Source organism: Squalius cephalus (assembly GCF_949319135.1).
Source record: "Squalius cephalus genome assembly, chromosome: 21".
Taxonomy (NCBI): Eukaryota; Metazoa; Chordata; class Actinopteri; order Cypriniformes; family Leuciscidae; genus Squalius; species Squalius cephalus.
In genome coordinates this window covers 12,629,902-12,652,826 of record NC_137142.1, presented here as the reverse complement: position 1 = coordinate 12,652,826, position 22,925 = coordinate 12,629,902, and the positions used below count along the sequence as shown (strand labels likewise).

Genomic DNA, 22,925 nt, shown 5'->3' with positions numbered 1-22,925 from the left:
AGCTTATATAGTGCAATTCTGAGAAAAAAAGTCACGCAATTCTGACTTTATATCACGCAATTCTGACTTTATAACTCATAATTAATTGCGAGTTTATATTACGCAACTCTAACTTTATATCTAACTCACAATTGCGCGTTTATATCTGAAATATATTTTATCCAAGCTTCCATAAGAAACACCCTTGCAGGAGCGTTCATTCGTTTTTTTGTCATTTACTGACAACACAATATATAATGTTATAAATGTGTATTCATTTTTTAAAAATAATTATTTATAACTTCACTAGATTTGCAGTGTTCTTAACTGTGGAAGCACGTCATGTGAAAAGGGTACATATTGTTGAATGGCAACAAAGAATGTTGATCCATGATTATGGCAGTTTTAACAAAAATTTTATGAAAAAAGAACTTTGTTAAATAAAATCCAAATAAACTAACTTGGAAAAAACGAAAAAACGAAAGAAAGAAAGAAAGAAAGAAAGAAAGAAAGAAAGAAAGAAAGAAAGAAAGAAAGAAAGAAAGAAAGAAAGAAAGAAAGAAAGAAAGAAAGAAAGAAAGAAAGAAATACTAAATCTGAATAATATTGGAAGGAGCTATTGACAATAAAATATAAATAAAAACTAAATTAGAAAAATGAAAAAGCATTTATGCAATTATTCATTATGTTGCACAACATCTTTGCACAACATTCAGAGTGAGCTTGTTGTCAGACCCTGAACCTTTCACAGAGTTCACTGACTTTCACCCTTCTGCTGTCTGTCTTTTTTGCCTTTTTAAATATTGAAAATGTCTTCCCTAAAAAAAAAAACACCAAAAATAAAAAAAACATTTAGTTTCTGACTCTATTCTAGAAACACATTTGTAGATATGTAATCAAATCATAAGCAATTGAGTTCCTGGGGCTTAAAAGTTTAATAGCACACGGTGAGGAATATAAATTCAACCGATCAGTCAAGATCAGCATGTAGAGTTTAAATCCCAGTGGGATGTGCATGAAAAATTAATTCACAAAAGAAAAAGGGGGGGATTATGTATTGAAAGATGAAGTTTGTTATTTAGCAAAAACATGTTGAGGTGCACTATAAAAGTGTGCTTTTTTGTGCATAAATAAGATCACATGCAAAGAGAGTCCTTACATTTCTGTCAAGAGGGTTCATCACCATCAAACACACACACACACACACACACACAAAACCTGGAAGACTAGTGCAAAACGAATCTGCTGAACCCAACTGAAGACTGTTTGATCTCAAGAATGTGAGCTGCACTGAATATTTCATTCGATATCATTATCACGTTTTAAGAGGTGGAGGTCAGGTAAATTACATTGATTAATAAGCCGCATGGCACTTTCCATGACCATGATCTGAAATGTAAATGATTTAATGGACTTGTTTGACCAGATGAAAGTCAGTTATGTTGCACAGGAAGAGATTAAGGCACACCCTTCTGTCCTAAAAATGCTTTTAACATCACTTCCTCACTTCAAAAGTCCCTCTTCATCAGCTCTACAGATATCAACCTCTGCTTGAGAAATGAGCTTCATGCAGTCATTTAACACACCAGAGTTTCCGTTCGCTTTAATTCGCTCATTAGAGAAGCTAAGCTGATAATGCCCAAGTAAATGCTCTTTTAAAAAGGTGAATGTGTAAACAGAATGTGAACTGAGTCTAATTACAGAACATCTTTAAGGAGTTTTTAACAGTAATGACTGTGCAAAAGGAGTAAAATAATGAATACAAAATTATACAGGACCAGTTTTTTTCCAGCTTTGTTTGTGGTTGTGCTGAAAGACCACAATAGTGGCACTTTAAAGCAAAAGGAACATTCATCAGGAAATATGTGATACCAGAGATATAAAGAGAAGATGCGAAGTGATCAGACATTTCACTCAGAGCAGCTGTCAGTCAGTGGTGTAGTGCTGATGTTGTGGGATGGATGGAGTCTCACCCCTCCTGGCTGGCCGTCAGAAGCAGTGACGATCAGCCGATACTGGTCAATGGTCTCTCTGTCCAGAGGTTTGGCCAGCAGCAGAAGACCTATACTGAACAAGACACAAAACACTCTTGTTAAAACTTTCTATTCAACTGATTGCCACACTTCAAAATCCAAACATGTTTTAATGCTTTATTTTTTTTTAGCTTTATTTTCTGTCATAAAAAAGTACAAAAAGACAAAGAGTTAGGTAGAGGCATAGAAAAATAAATTAAGAGAGAGAGAAAACAACAAATTACGCAACATTTCTCATGGGAACGCAAAACAAGCGAACGGAAAAGCATTGGAATCTATTTTTTCGACCCATTTTTTTTTTTTTTTAGCTCCATGTCCCTTTCAGTGCTCCGTAGGATGGTGACCGGAGACCATTAAGAAACATAATACTGTACATATATTCAGATTAGATGTGTCAAATCAGTGACGTCAAACGTAATTGATTCGCATAACCAATCACGAAGCATTAAATTTGAATATTATATTTAAATAGCAGCACAAATTAGATCTGAGAGCTATGATTTTCAGTGCACAACATATTTTCCATATGCAAAACTATTGCATGGATTCAGAAGAGCTCTGAATCTTACGGACTATTCTTATGATACTTTTAAGGTGCCTTTTGTCATTTTTGGAGTTTTACAGCCCTTACACTTTCATTATGTAGAAAAAAAAAATCAGTATGAACAAAGGAAGTAAACCAATATAGGTTTGGAACGACTTGACGGTGAGTACAATTTTGGGTGAACTATCCCTTTAATGGCATAAATCTTTTCATATTATGATGAGGTAGGACACATTCGCCAACTCAGAACTGAAAGATCAGAAATTGAGCCATGGAAATTGTATACAGGATAAAATATTTGGTTGTGTTTGTGTCGTGATTTGCATAATTCCTTGGTGAATCGGGTGCTAAAACAATGCAGACGGTAAATAATCATTGGTATCAACGGGTGCAATTCAGTACTGTATCTGTGATCATCCATGCAGAGCAACAGCCACAGGGACGCCATTATCATCCAGAGACCAATAGGATTTCTGCAAATCACCGGCTTCATCCAACAGTGCGCTCACATCTGTGTGTGTGTGTGGGTTGGTGGATGAGGATGGACAGATAGGTTCCTGTTAACATTGCAGTCACACACAGCAGAAGAAGCAGGCTGCTGTGCTGCTTGCCCGTGTGTGTGTGTGTGTGTGTGTGTGTGTAGAATTATATTCCTCCTCAGTTGACCCCTACAAAAGCGATATTGAACGTGTCCTCTGAAGCCTGTGAAACAGGCGTATAAAACACTTCAGTGACCGGGATTCTCTTTTCTTTCGGCATCACAAACCTTCTGCCGAGCACATAGCATTCACGGCAAAGTCTTTAAATTTTAACATCCTTTTTTAATGACTCTTCAACTGTCTTTGCTGTTTCTTCAACAGGCAAAATCCTTTGTAAGACAAATCAATGAAGGAAGGTTTAATTTAAGCAGTCACCCCAGAAAACCTCTCTGCAGCTATTTTTATCAATGAGATGAGATGAAATGAGATGAGATGAGATGAGATGAGATAGAAAAATAGAGAAGAGATCAGAAAGATGAGGTGTGACACAAAAACAAGATAAGATAAGATAAAATAAGAAGAGAAGAGAAGAGAAGACAAGAGAAGACAAGAGAAGACAAGAGAAGACAAGAGAAGACAAGATGAGACATGTGATGAGAAGTGATGAGAAGTGATGAGAAGAGATAATTAGAAGAGATTACCAGATATGATGGAATCAGATAAGGCGAGGCAAAGCAAAGCACAAATGAATGAAGAAAGAATAAAAGATGAGGAGAACAGACAAAAGCAGAAAACAAAAGAACAGCTGAGTTGAAACAAGAAAGATGAGGCAAGTTATATAGCTCTAGTACTGCTCTTCTGCTCTCTGGATTCTAATGACTCTCTCCTGTTACTGCTAACGACAATATTAAGTGTTTTAATTAAGCGTCATTAAGGGACCGACTGCATGTTGTTATTTAAAAAAAACATTTTCATTACTCACACGTTCTCACTCTAAGAAAACATTCACACTGTAACCCTGTTTGCGTTTGTCTTGTCTTCATGCCTTCAGTAAGGGTTCTCATCCAGAGAGAGGTACAGATGTACAGTCAATGTGCCATCAATGAACCAAACAGTCCCGCCCCTAAAATCACGCCATTGGTTGAGCCAGATTTCCTGTGTTGGGCTAGTCAGTAGGGCAGTATGTCAGTAGGTGCGCTCACGCCATCTCATAATGACAGTAATTACGAGATTTTTTTAATATAGTGGGTTATATTTTAAGTGGGAATACATTTTTAAAGGTGACACTAATGTGTACGTTCATATTTAAACACCTAATGAGTTTTATTTAACTTATAAGTTTTGAAAACTTACGTTCGTGAAAGGTTGAAGACCTGCTGCGGATCACCGCTATCTATCTTGTAGGTGATCGGATCCAGCTCACGGTCTGTAGCCTGTGGAAATACACCAATTCACACTCAGTTTACACTGGTCTTTCAGATAAGTGCTGGTAGTTGAATCATTCAATCAATGAAACATAGAATCAATTGCAATACACTTATACACAATACACTTAAATGTGAAGGCCAAGTCTGTTTGAAGGGCATAATGAAAAAGTAGAATCTGTGACATTTTACAACACGTACAAACATATAACCTTAGACCATTGCTAGACTTTCCAGGATATCTTTTAATAGTTATTATGCTGTTTTCAAAGTGTGACAGCTTCATCTGTCAGTGCACTTGACATGTCAAAAAACATAAAAGAATGTAATTATAAATCAATTATCTTAAAGTGCCACTATTATGCTTTATCAAATATTCCCTTTCATGCAGTCTGTGAATATAAACGGTCTGCAAAGTTGTAAAGTTGAAAGTGTACGATAAATAAAGTTATTGTCTCCCAAAAGAAAGAATCGACTCTGAACCGCCCAAACGATTTGCCAGGAATTTAAGTCTCACTTCCGTGACCTGCATACCTAAAACGGTAACACAATTTGCGTTTGTGCTCGGCTAATGTTTGTACGCGATAGATCAATCACAGACTGGGCCATCTGACCAATCAGAGCACAGTAGGCTCACGGAAAGGACGGGTTTAGAGAGACTTAATTTTCAAACAAATCTTTTTTTTTTTTTTTTTTTTTACCTTGGATGCATATTAAACTGTTGTATGAGACCTCCTAAACCAAATTAGGAACCTTTAAAATAGCATAATCGGGGCACTTTAATATCTTAATTATCTTACGTAAAATGTAATTATCTTAATTTAAAACCAAAGAAGATTATGGTATTGATATATGAAAAAAGTGTGGCCATGTTCAGAATGGCTTACTACAGTCTAGTATGCTAATTTTCTGCATGCACAGAATACCCAGAAGACCTACTACATTTATCAAAATGTGCAGTATACAAAAGGGCATACTGCGTGGGATTATGCATCCCACAATGCAGTGTGCTCAACTTGACCTTCCATTTCCAGAATATCTGCAAACATCTTTTTTGGGGGCTCATAATTTGATCGGACTTAAAAACTTAAGACCATGGGCTTCCACCATCTATAAACCCATGCATTTTCCTTTGTGATTACTGGGTAATGATTTTTGTAAATCTTTTATAGAGAATGTGGAGACAAAAAAATGTAAAAACGGTATAATAAATATTGTATACTGTATGTATGTATATATATCTATATATCTATATCTATATCTATCTATCTATCTATCTATCTATCTATCTATCTATATATATATATATCTATATATATATATATATATATAAATTAAGTTTACAATATTATAAATAAATATAAATAGAATTTTATTAATATAGAATTTTATTTGATTAAAACCAAGGTTTTTTTATGATGTGTTTTGCTTTTATACAGACCTGCTGATTTGTTGTAATCTGTACAGTATCTGACGTATGGCACAGCACGTGAGGACTTTATACAACAAATTATCTTTAATAATTTTACCATAAATAAATACATATATATATATATATATATATATATATATATATATATATATATATATATATATATATATATATATATATATATATATATATATATATGCCATGTTTTGCTTTTATATGGACCTGCTGATTTGATTTAATCTGTATCTGGTGTATGTATGGCACAGCATGTGAGCACTTCATACAACAAATTCTCAGTATTATGGGACAGCTTACAAATGTTATCGGCTAAAACTGCCACGGCACACATTTGTCCAGAGTCTCCCACTGCGCTCCTTTCAAAGGCACTCAAAGTGCTTTGAATAAAACAAGAGATTTAAACAATAAGACTAACCATGTTGAGCTATATAACAGTGATTATTTTTCTGTCGATAAACTTATCCAAACTGTTTCTCATCTGTCTAAAAACACATAATATATTAAAGCGTTTTTTAGTGTTTCCATGGTTTCTATAGAAGTAAAAATCGAGGGTATGGTGGATATGACGTTATTGACATTTTGCACGACGTGTTTAAAAAATAGCCAGTTTTTAGTGGATAGGCAACTGTGCATTATGCAGTAAACAGTATAGGTAATTTTTCATTCCAAGTAAAGCCTGTGCGTGTACCTGTAGGTTTACCAGTATGGCTCCTATTCTCATGGCCTCACTGATCTCCAGGTTGTAGGTCTGTAGGGGAAATCGTGGGGGACTCTGATTGTTGGGCGGGAGAACCTCTATGTAGACCGTAGTTATGGAGCTCCTACATGCACATAAAGAAAGAGTAACAAAGAAAATAAAAGACCAAAGACACAAGCAAACAGTGAGAGATCAAATGGATGCAATGAAGTAATATCTGACCTCCTCTCTGAGTCCGGAGCATTGTCTGACGCTCTAACGGTCAGTGCGTAGGAACGGCCGACGGTCAGCGTGACCCCTGGTGCTAACGTGATCCGTCCAGTGCGGTTGCTGATGATGAAATGGCCCTGATCTCCAGCCAGGATGGCGTATGTGATGAGACCGTTTAAACCAGCATCAGCATCCTGAGCCGTCAGCTGACAGAACACAGACATCAGAATTTTAAGCCACGTTATTTTTCCACTGTTCTTCACTGTTTGTGTGTCACACACAGTATGGTATTATTATTTCTAACATGCTAATGTACTCAGATTTAAATATTTTTGAGGGTTTAATACCTTTGCGTCAATTCTGTGTGTTTGATCATTCAATTAAAAATATAGTATATAGAGCTTGTACTAGTTTGTATGGAAGTTTGTTTCCGCCACTAAACAAAAAAAGAAAAAAGGTAATTGTGACTTTTTTCCCCCCACAATTCTGACACAATTGCGAGTTTGAGGCAGAATTGTGAGATATAAACTCGCAATTCTGAGACAAAAAGTCAAAATTGTAAGATAAAAAAAATAAAAATAAAAAAAATTACTATTTTTTTATTCAGTGGCAGAAACAAGCTTCCATAAGTTTGTTCTAGTAAATTAAGATTTATTTAATATTTAATTAAGAAATATTATAACGTATTACCATATAGATTTCCATGGCATTCCCATTCCACACACACACTTACACACACACACACACACACACACACACACACACACACACACACATTTTTTTCTTAATATCAATGTATCAAGGTTTGAAGATTCCTGTCCATTTATTCATTTATTTATTTGAAACAATTTCAGTGTCTGAATGTACTTTATTGAATACCATGGTATTCCCAAGGTGTAAGGTTAAAAAGCCATGGTAGTACTATAGTACAAGGCCAAAAGTACAAGGTACTTTTTTCTTGGTTGATACCATGGCGTATTCTCATAATCTCGTATTCTCAGATGAGGTGTTAGTTCTACTTGCTGATCTTTTTCTTTCTTTAAACTCTACACTCATTACTTCAAATCAACCATAACAGAAAATCCATCCATCCATCCTTATTAAAATGCAGATTAGACTCTCTGTATTAATACGATTTAAAAACAGCATAATATGATTATTCAGGATAAATTCTCAAACACAAAGGTCAAGATCAAAGACTAAACACGTATGATTAGTTTCAAAGACATGCATTTAGATGTAAACACTTAATTCTGAACGTTATCATCTTTAAAAGCACCGGGGCAATAAATACACCCTAAGGGTAATTAATTCAAAGTCCTGCTAATAAGAAAGCGCCACCTCCATTCACGGCTCTCATTATTGAGAAAACTCTCCAGAAGCACTGATCCACACCGGCGTGCCTTTAGCTGCTTGGAGTGCTGAGGTAAGGAAAAAAATAACGCGCGCACACACACACACACACACACACACACACACACACACACACACACACACAATCCAGGGCAGCAAATATGGCTAGTAAAACACATCCAAGTGGCCCGGGTGACCTAGCTGTGACCTGTGACCTCATTTCAGGAGGATCCGGGCAGCTTGTTATTTAAAGAGAAACTACAAGCCTTTATGTGTCTGATTTCCCTTTGAATTGTGACCCAGTCGTGACGGAATGAGACAAACACAGGCGGAGCAGTACATGAGCAGAGTGCAAAAATAAAGCAGAGAGAATCGTTACTGAGAGAGAGAGAGTGAATATGCCGTAGCCTGAGGGACAGAGAGGCACACATTATGTTCACTTTATATCATTTTGTCCCACTTTTTGTCAGCCCACCATGTCTACACAAGCCACTTTCACAATGCTGATGAATGCAGTTGTCATTTGTCTTTTGAGAGTTTAATCCTGATCTATACACACAGAGTTTGGTTATTTACTGGAGTGTCAACTGTGTTTTACAACCAAATACACAACCTAAAAATTGTAGTAGTGACAACAGGATTAATCAGTATGGCATAGTGTGGATAGATCATACTAAACAAGAAGTTGAACTAAACTTCAATGCACTGATGTACTTATGCATTCGTCACTCACTAACTGTAGAAAGAGAAAGAGACAGATGGACAGGTCATCAGAACAAATCAGTGCTTGGAAAGTTACTCTGAAACTGAAAAATTTTAAGGAATTTAATTATAGAAAAGCTACTTTAAAAAAGCTTGGCTGAAGCTAAAAAAATTAAAGATTTAGCTACAGAACAAGTACCAAGAAAAAGCTAGATAAAATAAAGAGGGGTTTTGGCGTCAAAAAGGCTTTGTTTCCAGGCGGACCATTAACCCTTAAACACATACCTGGGTCTTTCACTCGGTACCCTCCTCCTCATTCATTCTTCGTTTTCCTCAATCAATTAATTATAAACAATATAACAAATAAAATATATAAATTATATAAATTATATAATTATAAATGATAAAATATAAATGATAAAAGAATGCCTGTTTTCCCTTTCATTTTTGTAAAATTTGTATAGTGTCGCTAACAACCTGAGGTGTGTAACAGTATAAGTATATTTTTTCTGCACAACAATAACTGAATATTTGATGAATGAAGAATTCCATTTATTCCACAAGGTGTCAATGTCTGATACACAATGATGAAGTGACGTTTCACCCATAGTTACCGCAGGCAGAAAACAAAAGAATAGGAAGTATCATCAGCAAATTCGAAATGGCTCAGTGATTTACTGCAGAGCAAGTACCAAACGCAATCAAATATTAGTGTCACCGTCACTTGATGGTGGATCTGGTGAAGAAGCTCTCAGCGATCAAAATATTGATTTTTGAAGATGTTAAAAAATTGTAGTTTTGAGAATATGTTTGAGATTGCGAAGATGAGCCAGATGCTGAATGTATTGGGAAATGAGCTCTGACAATGACAGAGATGATGGTATAAAACTTCTGTTCAAATTGAACCCTTCCGAGCTCAAAAAGATAACAAAATATGCTTTATTTTATTATTCTGTAATTGTTACTCTAATATCTGGAGAGTTTTATATTATCGCGACAGGTAAAATCCATCAGTCTTAGATATAGATCCGGGTCGCTAAAGACCCGAATATGTAATAATGATAGGCGAAACATTAATGCATTTAAAGGTTAAAGAACCCGACACACAAGTCTCTCGGAAATCCTGGAGAATTCAACCAATTAGATGACAAAACTCCTGAAGTTTCCTATTTTGTGCACCTTATGCATCAGACGTTCAGCCAATGGTCCGTGCGCGTGAAGTCTGAGGCTAAGACTATTGGAAAGGCTACACTGTTGAAAGCACTGTCACATAACTAAAATATGCGGTTAAGTTAGTAGGGTAACAATCCACAAGAGACCTCAGGGGGAAAATTATATTTTTGCATTTGAATGGGCTTCTGTAAGGTTAAACGTGAACAGATAACAGTATGACTCACTGCAGTTTGTCACTCCAGTTCATTAGCTGCAGTTCATATAATCCGGTTCCTCTTTAAAAGGTTGCTTTATTGCCTCCTCTCCTTCATGTTCATTTAGCTGAACGACTGTTTGCGCTTCATTTTTCAATGTATTTTGTACTTATTTTATCAGGGAAAAAAGACGTTGACTTTCTAGGCTGTTGAATCACATTCAGTAATTTGACCAGAATCCTAAGTTATTAATGAAACAAACATTGTGCCGAGTTCATTTCACACTCCTAATCACATTACGAGTTCTCAACAAACACCCCGCTATGAATAAGTGATTCATAAATGGGTGAAGTTAAGGTTTCTCAGTTTTACTGATGTCCTGTGTCCTCACCTGCAGGACGGTCTCTCCAGGTAGCATATTAGTGAAGATCTCCACACTGTAGGACACCTGAGTGAAGGTGGGTGTGTTGTCATTCGCATCGATGACCAGGATGTCCACCGTCACGGGTCTGCTCTGTTGAACACCATCAGATGCCACGAGCTTTGAACAAAAAAAAAAAAAAGAAATAGTTTTAATAGCAATAAATAAAATAAATATGGTAACTTTAGTTTAGAGTCCAATTCTCACTATTAAGTAGTTGATTGTTAGCATGCATATTACTAGGATATAGGCTATGTATTAGTGATTATAGAGCACATATTAAATTTAACAACTACCACCTTACTAATTATTAATAAGCAGTAATTAGGAGATTATTGAGGTAAAGGTTGTATAGTTAGTTAATAGTGAGAATTGGACTCTGATCTAAAGTGTGACCACATATATACTGTGTATAATTTTTATATATTATTATATAATCATTATACAATAATATATAATTTGACACAATTTATAATAAATTATACATTATTGTTGTTGTTTTGGTGTGTGTTGCTTTTATACAGACCAGCTCTGTATCTGACATATGGAACAGCATGTGATCACTTCATACACCAAATTCTCTTTTGTAATTTTCTGGAAACCAAGGAAATGATTTATGTATTTTTTTATTTTTGTGCTGTGTATTGCTTTTATATGGACCTGCTGATTTGGTTTAATCTGTATCTGACGTATGGCACAGCATGTGAGCACTTCATACAACAAATTCTCAGTATTATGGGACAGCTTACAAATGTTATTATCGGCTAAAACTGCCACAGCAAACATTTGTCCAGAGTCTCCCACTGCGCTCCTTTCAAAGGCACTCAAAGTGCTGAGCTAGCAGCCGTAGGTTACTCCGTTGTTCCTCGGCTTGCATTTCCATGAGCTTTTCCCCCAGAGATTCGTGGCAGTAAATGTGGATCAAAGCCCAGCGGTTCCTCAGTTTGAGCAAGAGAGCTTTGCATGCGTAAACACCATGTTGGAGAACAGCTCCAGGTCAGCAAGATCTCCAGAGCAGTTTGGCCTGTATACATGTGGACTTGCAATAACCCTAGGCAGGTTGACCGCTCAAGTGTGATGTTATAAGACACTCTCTGTTATTGACCACTGGCTGGATTTAACCTTAAAGGGGTCCTATTCATACTTTGCACGTGACGTCACAAGTACTGGCTGGCGGGCAAGAACGTCGTTCACCAGCAACAAAACCCAGTAAACGAATCAAGGATCTTGCCAGGACGTCGCCAGTTTTACAATACAGAAGTTGGTGTTTTGAGGTGTAAACGACATGCCAGATAGTTGTTGTGCGATTGGATGCACTAACCAAAGATGAGATAAACAACCTTCACAGTAACGTTATACACGTCTGTGCAGTGATCATTCCATCACTCCATCAAAGGTAATTTCAACATTTGTTTGAATACAATGTAATTAATTGTGTCTTTAAGTTACCCTGTAGTTTCGTCAATCAACACCAGCAGCTGGTTCGGCGAGTCAGCTGTTTGTGTTATGAGTCTAAGCTAGACTAACTGTACGTTCACACGTTAGGGGCAGTCATGGCCTAGTGGTTGGGGAGTTGAACTGGTAACCCAAAGGTTGCTGGTTCGATTCCAGAACCGGTGGGAAATGAGATGCCCTTGAGCAAGGCACCTAACCCCTAATCGCTCCCCGGGCGCCACACAAAGGCTGCCCGCTGCTCTGGGTGTGTGTATCCACGTTTGCTGTGTGTGTTAACTACTCACTACTCTGCTCCTAATGTGTGTGCATTAACTTGGATGGGTTAAATGCAGAGGTCAAATTCCAAGTATGGGTTACCATACTTGGCCGTCACTTTCACTTTCACTTTCACCGCCGCCGGCGAGAGCGGCAAAATTCATTGAAAATGAATGACTTCCGGGCACTTTGACACTCTCGCCGGTGGCGGTGTGAACGCACAGTAACAGCTGTCGTCTTTTGCTAACAACAACAAAAGTGTGTGATAGGATGTTTTGAGGTTTGTGATATCTATGGTTTTCAATGAGAACCAGAGATGACCCAACAGTAGAGCTAGATTATTTACGGAGGAATTATTACTGCTCGATTATCTTAAAAAACCTTGTCTGCTTTACACAATTTAGCTACCTTGGAGTTAATCCTAGTCCATAGTTATGCCTTGATAGCTAATAGAAAGACCTGGAACTACAGGACTCTACGTTGAAAATACCCATTTGTTGCCCGCCAGGTATCCATGGTAGTCACGTGACTGCAAAGTATGAATTATGCCCTTTTACAAAGTCTTGATTTTGGGGTGTACTAGAATATGTTTCCATGCTTGATTGTTCAAAAAACACATTACTTTTCACATATTTGACATATTACAGCTCCTCTCTCCGCAGTCTGGTCTGAACGCGGCATTTATTTCCTGTTTCGATGAATCCCCTCCTTCCACAATACGAAATGTGCTGTGATTGGTGAACTGGCCCAGTGTGTTGTGATTGGCAGCGCTTAGCTCGTGTTCTGGAAATGTTACGCTACTTCATATAGCGAGTTCTGCTCTGGTTCAAATAATTAAAGATGGAGTCAATTTCAAACCAATTTAAGCCCGAATTTGACCCCAACAATGTTAACAAACAAGAGAATTGTGCAGAACGGATTTCAAGCATGGACTTTGCAAGCACGGATTTCACATGACGTTTCAGAGTTATTTGTTTTTTGGTAATTTTGTTATGGATTATAGATACGATGTTATCTACCATTTAATCATATTTGTCGGAAAACTATGGTAATACAAACAGTAATCGATCACAAAATCATGGATAATTTTCCTAAGAGGCGATGAATGCTTACACAAGCAAGCTACAGTAAACACTACAATAATACTGTAATGTTAGTTAGCAGGCTAGCAGAGGCAAAGCTTTGCCCTTTGTTTACATCATAGCTACTACATAAAACATAATTGGAACTTTTAATAGAAAACACAACTAACAAATAATAAGACATACATACAAGTTGTGATCCATAAACAACAGATTGTCCCGACAAAATGGGAATGCTATGTCTTTCAGGAGAAGCTATTGTGCGTATAGCCTGCATTGTACTCTCTTAGTACAATGCAGTACTGTACCAGTACAGTTCTGGAAGCTGTTATCCGTAAAATGTGCAACACACAGACAAACGTTGGGGTTATAATGTTCAGGAACAGTGTTAAAAATACATTTTTCACGCTGTGAATGAGCGTGGAATCATGGGAGTTGTCGTTTTCACCTCCACAGCCGATGGAAAGAAATCAGATGGAACTCAGGCAGAAATCATGTTCATGGATGAGAGAATGTATCGAAGTTTTACTTACGTTACTGTGGTATGAAGCAGGGCAGGGTGAAAGCCTGGGACATTTTACATTGCTGGCTTCATGACGGATATGACATCATTGACCGGCGAAGCAATTACACGGCCCGTTACACTAGGTAAAATAGCTGATTTCTTTGGATTTAAACACTATTCAAAATATTTGGGATAATGTAAATATGCAAGTCAACAAAATATTTAACATAGTTCAAGTGAATTTTAAATATTTCAATCCAAAAATGTTGCATATTGTGCCTTTTTTTCAAAGTTTTTAGTTCAAGTAACTTTTTTATGGTTTTAGTTTTAGTTAACTATAATAACCCTGGTAAGTTCAGCTCTACAATAAGCTCTTCAGCTGTCCATCTGTTCCAGAATCCCTTTGAAAATGATGTGAGAGTACTTCAGATTAATGCTCTATCTCAGCGCTGCCACATATTCAATCAAGCACAATCAAAAGGGATATTATTGTACAAGAATAAAGAGAAATCGAAGAGACGGAATAAAGTTAAAGTGCATGACAGCATGAAAGACAGTGTCATCTGATCTCACAGTGATCAAAAACTTCACATTTCCCTTGCAATAAGTTAGCTAGCTTAATAAACTCTGGATAGTGAGAAACACTTCAGCGTTTGCCTCATAAAATTGCAGCCCTCTTTCTGTCTTTTAGAGAGCATTTTTATCCAGATCCCATTTTGTGTGCATGGCCTAACTGATTTTGAATAGATATGAAAGGTTAAAAACATGCACTGAAAAAAAAAAAAAAAAACACGTATTAGAATTCCCCAGAGGAAAACTCTTCCTCAAAAGTTGCTCTTTCTTAGCTCAGGTGACTAAAATGATGTCTCACTTGTATTTCACTTCTCCTCTGAATCAGTGTCCATTTGCTCTCCATTTAATGTCTTTGCTCTTGAGATGTAATAACTGAGACATTAAAGATATTTAAGATCCTATTTTTCTGTCCAGCCAGTTGTGCTGAATGAGAGAGGGAGGATCAGAGGATGAGGGGAAGGGGAAAAGGTGTTTGTCAGTAAAAGGGAGGCAGGAGAGTCGTGATGGGAATTCAAACTTTGGCCTGTCAGAGGATCAACTGTCCAGCCGAACCCCTGAGACAGGTTGTGTGTGAATGATGTGACCACTCAAAGCCAAAAAGAACACACTGCATGAACAATTCACCCGCACTCAGACCTTTAAAAGGAAGTTCACTCAAAAAGACAAGTTTGTCACCTTTTTGGAGCTTGACAGCTCCTGGTCACCATTCACTTTCAGAATGAAAGCAGCTCAAACATTCCCCTAAAAATATTCTTTTGTATTCCATGGAATAAAAGCAGTGGTTTTTTTTTTATTTTATTTTTTTTTTATGACAGGAAAGTGAGTAAATAACGACAGAAGTTAATTTTGTTCAAATCACACTGCAGTGAAGTAGACTTTGATTATGTCGGTCTCTCTGCAGGACTATATACAGTAGCTAATTTTCTTTAATGTGCTTGTTTCAGCCTGTTTGTTCTTTATTAAAAAAATAAAAAATAAATGTGATTGGGTCTCTGTTTAGTGCTGATAAGCATACTTTTGTTAAGCCTTTCAAATTGATTAATGCTGATTATTAGGATCCAAATCATCAAGATCTCCCAGTGAGCAGGGGTGTGTCCAGACGAGTTAAACCTGATTGGCCACCCTGAAATTCTAAATTATGACTGGCCAAAGCCAGTGGCTATTTCACAAAGCCAGTTTCAGTGGGTACCTAGGTAAGTTTGAGTTTAGATTTACATTAATATATATATATATATATATATATATATATATATATATATATATATATATATATATATAATTATGTTAACAACACTGTAAAAAGTGAATAGTTGGATCAACTAAAAAAAATTACTTCAATTGGTAACACCTAAAGAAATTAAGTTTTCTCAACTTAAATTATCACGTTTTACTGTGAAAAATCTGATAATTTAAGTTGAGAAAACTTAATTTCTTTAGGTGTTACCAATTGAAGTAATTTTTTTAAGTTGATCTAACTGTTCACTTTTTACAGTGAATGTTAAACATGATAACTTTGAGTAGTTTTTAAGGCTTTATTTCTTTAATGGAATCTACCTGAATAAATAATGTCTAATCTCTTAAATTATTTAGTCTATGACACAGTGAATTTAATATTTAGTGAAATGTGTTTTTTTTTTCTTTTTTTCAAGCTGACTCTCAAAATTGAGTCGTGGACGTAAATGACCTGTGTGTATTTGACTTTGAGTCATATTGTACATTTAAAAGACTGCATGTTGCACAATACAGTACTTGATACTACAGTGGCAGAGTAGCAAATCTATTGCTCAATGAACAAAGCCACATGCTTCATTGTATTAGTACATGCAGCTATCTACAAGATAACAATAAGCTCAACTCTTCTGCACAATGGTAACAATCAAAACTTCAAAATAACAGAAACTCTTTCAAATGTCAAACATAACTGGACATTAAACATTAACATATGGTTTCCTCCCCTTAAAAACACATACAATAACACCTAATTTCAATATTTACTCTCCTTTTCAAGCCATATGCAAAGCATGCTGGGAACTAATAATCACGCCAATTGGTGTCTCTAAACAAAAATCACATGATTGAACCAATTCTCTTAAAATAAATAGGTAGCCTTCTTTCCTTAATTTGTGGTTCCTCAATTCAAGTCTCAAAACTGCTCAAAGTCCCTTTAAAAACAAATGTCCTAAATAGAATATACACACAATTTTTAATTATGCAGTGATTATATTTAAATGAATTATCATATAGAGAATTTGAAAATTTCATTTACATGATAAGTTTTACATAATGCACAACACTGTTAATCTAATGGGGATGGTGGTTTTACAGAGGGGATATTTTTGTCATTTTTTTCAACAAGGGGAATGTCATCCCCCCCTCAAATTTCTATGCTTACATGAATATAAATTATTAATTAAACAAATAGATTGGATTAACTTGCATTAATAGTCAGATATTTTATTTCATCTGCCTTTTACAACATTCCTGTTTTTTCTTGTCTTGTAAATGCATTAATATCATGATTTATTTTCATAACAATCTCTTAAGCCCTATTCAGAAGGAATTAGTTTAACATGGAGAGGTGAGGTAAAGTATTTATTACCAGAGCTTCTCAGTGATTTTAGTCCCGTCTGAATGTGCCATCTCAGTAATCATTACGCACAATGTGCCCTATTTTAAGGATCTAAGCACATGGTCTAAAGTGCAGGGCGCAAGTGCACTTAGGGGTGTCTGAATCCACTTTTTTGCTAGTTTAACGACAGGAAAAATGCATGGTTTAAAAGGGTTGTCCCTATTCTCATAATGAGTTATGGGTGTGTTTTAGCGGTAACGTGCAAAAAAACAATCAGAGTCTCATCTCCCATTCCCTTTAAAAGAAAGTTGTGCTTGCGCCATGGCGGATTCGCTATTTACATGGAGGAATTTGCAAGCGGAAAGACTGAACGTGTCTCCGGAGAGGAAACGGATCTGGTCGTGTGCGAGGTTAAAGCGCAAGCAGACCATCTACAGGACAAGCCGTATTTCACCATATCTTTATGTACGCAATAATAATCTTTTACATTGTAATCCTTTTATTTTTAATATTTGGCTAGTTTGTGTGCTGCTGTGCGTCCCTGTGTGTGTAATAAGCAGAGTGTATGCGCGTTGGGCACCTGCATATAGGCTCATATTACTAATGCGCCCTTTAAATAACAAAAATAAAAAACTGCGCCATTGACTTTAGACCAGGTTTTTGTTGGTCAGTGGCACAGTCTATTTCAGTTGCCTCAAAATAGCAACGCGCCAACAATGCGCCTCATCACACCTCGTTTTCAGACCAGTGCACAAATGGTTTTCCCATTGGCAGTTCCCTGCAGAAGACAATCTTTCAGGCGCAAACACTCTAGAGTTAATCATAAACTCTGGATCAAAGCCTGTGTTGAAGAAGAACGTTTGAGCGCTGTGAACCTGCTGAATCTGATCAAAACCAGGTTTGATTTGTTTGATTTTGTCGACTGTAAACCGACTCTGAAACTGTTCAGTTATATTCATGTAACAGGTCGGATGGATGGATGGATGGATGGATGGATGGATGGATGGATGGATGGATGGATGGATGGATGGATGGATGGATGGATGGATGGATGGATGGATGGATGGATGGATGGATGGATGGATGGATGGATGGATGGATGGATGGATGGATGGCCTGATATAAAATTATTACAAAATTACAGACTGAGAAATTGAGACTACAAAATTGAGACTTTAGTCATCTTGCCTAAAGCCCCAAATGGGACACCCCCAAATCAAAGCTGTCCATGAAACAAACCCCAACCTTCAGATTAGACAATGATCAAAACACTGCGCTCAAATTGTCCTTGTGTGATCCAGCTGTCTTTTAACTGCTTCTTCGGGATCAGGGATTCTAGAAAGATCAAAGACACTTGAGCCCAAATCTCAGATCAATAGATTTGATCGATGGACAGAGTCCTGAAGAGACACTTCACATGAACAAACAGCATCGTTTCAATCGGCTTGTTTTGTTCATCACAGCGAAGAGATGTCATGCTGAGACTTGATGTTCAAGACATAAATATTAATCTTAAAGTAAGAACATTCCCTGTTGTTACTAAATTAGATGCTCCTCATGCCGGAGAAGTACCACAGGGCAGATTGTAACGCACACTATGTCTTAGAAGAGCAGTAAATAATCTCAAGAGGACACTGAAGAGACAGAACTAAAGTGACCAGTCATTCATTTTCAATGAGAAAAGCAACAGGAGTGACAGGGACTCATGAAGCCGATTTTAGGACCACTATGATTTGTTCCATTGCACCAAGGTTTTCGTGATAATAAAGTAAATTTGCCCCAAAATTCTCATTCCAAAGAAAATCAAAAATGTTATAAATATATATTATCATTAATGTATTTTTATGTCGATTTAAATAAGAAATACATAAAAATGGATAAAATAAAAAATAATGTACTATAATATAGATATACAGAAGTGAGAATCACTGCTGAGAACAATTTGAATTGATGAGAATTCGAGAGAGAAAATGTCCTTAATTGTAAGAAAAATTATTTAATGGGCTTTATTTTCTTTATACAAAAATTCAGTGTTTCTTTTTTCCTTTAGATTTAGGGATGAAATGCAGTATGTTTGAGCGATTCACTGGTTCGGGTTAGTCTAGTAGGAATTATAATCAGTCGAATATAAAATAAACAGAAGCCAATGGGAGGTTTTCATTTAGACTGGTAAATGTGTGTACAGTATCTTACCGTTAAAGTGTAATTCGTCTGTATCTCTCGGTCCACTGGTTTCAACAGGGTGAGGTAACGTGTGATGCCAGTGGGCGAGATGGTGAAGATGGAGGTGTAGCCATTCAGGGTGATCTTCAACTGAGGATCTTTTGTCTTCACAAAACAAAGATGAGAGGTGATTCAGCATTACTACACATTAACATGAGCACGACAAACAAGCCTCATGCAGTCAAGCAATCCTCATATTGCATAAACAAGCTAAATAACCTTGTATATATATATATATATATATATATATATATATATATATATGTGTGTGTGTGTGTGTGTGTGTGTGTGTATGACTCATCTTGCATGCAAACTTTGTGGAAATACTGTCTAGGAATGAGGTCATTTGTCCTATTACCACCTATTTTGACTAGCAATAGAGTGTAGTAAATAATGGCTCTAAAGCTGTGACATAAATGAAAGCCTATTGGCTAAAAAAAGAAACAAACTATTCAATATGTCCCAACTTCCTTTATCAATAGGAAACACAGCAACAAAGGGGGAAAAAAATAATATATAATATATTAGGGCTGTCGATTTAATGAGTTAATTTAATTAATTAGTAATGGAAAAAAAATAATGTGTTAAAATATAATTAAACGCATTTTACGCACCCACCCTGACCTAGACCTAAAGACAGAATGAAAAACATGAAACAAAGGCTGCCTTCCAAGGACCCTTCAAATTGAGACAACCATCGATAGATCTTTATGATATGGAGGCCGAGATGTGCAGCCTTACTAAGATGCAGCCTTCCGATTTAGGTCCATATTAATAAAAATAACATTAAGAGGAAAGTTCACCAACATTTTTAATTCTATCATCATTTACTCACCCTTTCAAACCTGTTTGGCTTTCTTTCTTTTGTGGAATATAAAATAAGAATGTTGGAATCAAACTGTTTTGGTTACCATTGATTTCCATTGAATGAAAAAAAAATTAAAAAAATGTGGCGCCATTTCTCAAACCATCTACAGGTGAAACTCAAAAAATTAGAATATCGTGCAAAAGTTATAATTTTAATGATTATGGCTTACAGCTTATGAAAACCCCAAATTCAAAATCTCAGAAAATTAAAAGATTACCTGAAATCAATTAAAAAGAAGGATTTTAAATACAGAAATGTCGGCCCTCTGAAAAGTATAATCATGCATATGTATATAGCTATATATACTAATTATATTAGTTTCACCTTTTAATTTGAATTACTGAAATACACTATATTTTTCACGATATTCTAATTTTTCAAGTTTCACCTGTACTTTAATGTTCCACAGAAGAAAGAATGTCGTACAGGGTTGAGGGTGAGTAAATGATGACAGAATTAAATTTTTTGGGTCTTTAATAACCATTTAAAACCCATTAATCTCATGACATTATATATCCAAGCATTCATGCAACCTCTGAGCTGCAATAAATGGTCTGTAAATACTGTATATCTCAATGCAGCTTCTGAAAAAAATAAATAATAAAAAATGGCAGTTTCTGTGTAATAAATTATTTGTTGAATCAAATAAAATACTTTTTTTTTATACTACTTTTTGGAATATCTATTTGATACTTTTCTCATTTAACACAATCACAATTTTAAATGATCATTTGGGGGTAATTTCTCAGCCAAATTTGATTAATTTGTGATTAATTAGATTAGAATTAATCACCAAATCATGTAATTAATTAGATTAAAAAATGTTACTTGCTTGACAGCCCTAAAAATATATATAAATCTTTATATAGAAATATTCCACACATCTTAACAGAAAAAAAGAAAGAAAAAAAGAGAATGAAAGAAAAGAAAAGAAAAGGAAAAAGGGAACACATCACATCACTCTGGTACCTACTGGTGTGGCTCCTGACAGAAGCTACAATATAAAACATATGGAGAGACTGAAACCATCTGTGATTTTATGTATCTGTTCATTCCCAAGACACTGAAGCAGCATTCATTATGAAAATGCCCTGGCTCTTTTCATAAGAACATCTTACCTCTTCAATGTCATTGTCCAGTGCTATGATGCCCAGCGGAGCCGTGAGGTTGGAACTCCCTGAGATGGTGGTGCCAACCGAGGCTGACTCACTGATGAAGCCCTGGTACGAGGGCTGCTGAAAATATGGTGCCTGGTTGTTCTCGTCCAGAATTTCAATCAGCAGTTCAGCATAGGCAGGAAGAGGGTGACCGTTATCCTGCTCGGCCTGTTCACAAACAAGCAAACTAAACTGTCATGGTGAAATGATCTAAAAAGAAAAGCTTATCGTCGTTATCTGCTTATTCGTATAAACATTAAGGTGCAATAATGACGGCTATAGTTTAAAGGTCCCATTTCATGGATTATTTTATTCTTTTAGAATGTTTCCTGGGGTGCCCTTATAATGTTAGTATGTTTTTTAGATCAAAAGTTGTTATAATTTAGAAATAAAAGCCATTTTTCCTAGCCTGATTTTAGCCTCTGATTTGAACGCTCTGTTTGAAGGGGCGTGTCTGCTGTGAGACTTCAGTGTAAATGCCCACTGCTGTGATTGGCTGACATGCTTGCATATGAAATATTTAGCATTACATGTGGAACTCTCTCGAAAACTTTTTTTATTACAGCTATTATACGTTTTTACTATTACAGTTATCGGGATTAACGAATCGTGAGAAGTTTAAGTATTTAGATTTATTCCTATCACATAAAAGGTATGACAGCAGATGACAGCCTGTTGATCGCGTGAATGAAGATCTTATCTTTGCAACACAGTTTCTGCACTCTCACTAATGATTTCACCAATGCAAACATGAGGTAAGTACAGTAAGAGCTTCGTTGTGCAGTGTAACAGCGTCATTGATTTCATAACGAGTTTTGGCAAGTGTCCAGATAAACTCGCGCTGTGTGATTGACAGCTTGGGCGATTGGAAAGGGATTGTTCTTTGATCGCTTTCTGTATATATTTTAATCACAGTTTAAGTAAGATTATTTTCATCCTACTAAGAGAAACGACGTGAAGTTGATCGTTTAGTCACTGGCTTGATTTACTGATGCATAAACAGTATTGAACGACTTTGAGAGAAAGATTATCTGTCTGAACTTGAACAATTACACATCAGAAATTCACATAACCCACTGGTTCTTCAGAGGCTCGGATGAAGGAACTAAAAAAATACTTTTGTGTTCATTTGTACATCCAAACACTGAGCAACTGCTATGCTTCGCTCGTTTGCAAGCCATGATGTCTCTCGAGGAAAAACCAATATCGCGCTCGCGCAGCTCATTTTCTCCTGGGCGGGCCTAATTCTCTTTGCGGGCAAAGCAGAGAAAGGGGAGGTGACCTTTCCCCTTATGATGACATATGGGGAAGATTTCTAGATTCGCCCGTCTGAGCTTTAATTTTCTCAAAAATACCCAGGGCTTGGTTTACACCCATCAAAACGTCTAGCCACTGGGGGACCATAGGCAGGCTTGGGGAACTCATATTAAGGTTAAAAAAACTCATAAAGTGAAATTTTCATGCAATGGGACCTTTAAAGAATACCATGGTGTACACATAACATGTTCAAATAAACCGACACTACCAAGCTAAAAAAAAACAACAACAAAAAAAAAAACCTTTGGTAGAAAGGGAAAAA

At 36.3% G+C, this 22,925-nt stretch overlaps 1 protein-coding gene across 1 annotated transcript in view; it reads right to left on the bottom strand.

The window, feature by feature from the left end:
- pcdh15a (protocadherin-related 15a) overlaps nucleotides 1-22,925 on the bottom strand; it is a 231,075-nt gene that overhangs the window by 95,033 nt on the left and 113,117 nt on the right. Inside the window, exons 12-18 of the mRNA XM_079856369.1 lie at nucleotides 21,308-21,514; nucleotides 19,292-19,426; nucleotides 10,630-10,779; nucleotides 6,829-7,022; nucleotides 6,598-6,730; nucleotides 4,389-4,468; nucleotides 1,953-2,046 (exon numbers count right to left, since the gene is read on the bottom strand). Coding sequence (XP_079712495.1) covers nucleotides 1,953-2,046; nucleotides 4,389-4,468; nucleotides 6,598-6,730; nucleotides 6,829-7,022; nucleotides 10,630-10,779; nucleotides 19,292-19,426; nucleotides 21,308-21,514 — 993 coding nt within the window. The remainder of the gene's footprint in view (nucleotides 1-1,952; nucleotides 2,047-4,388; nucleotides 4,469-6,597; nucleotides 6,731-6,828; nucleotides 7,023-10,629; nucleotides 10,780-19,291; nucleotides 19,427-21,307; nucleotides 21,515-22,925) is intronic.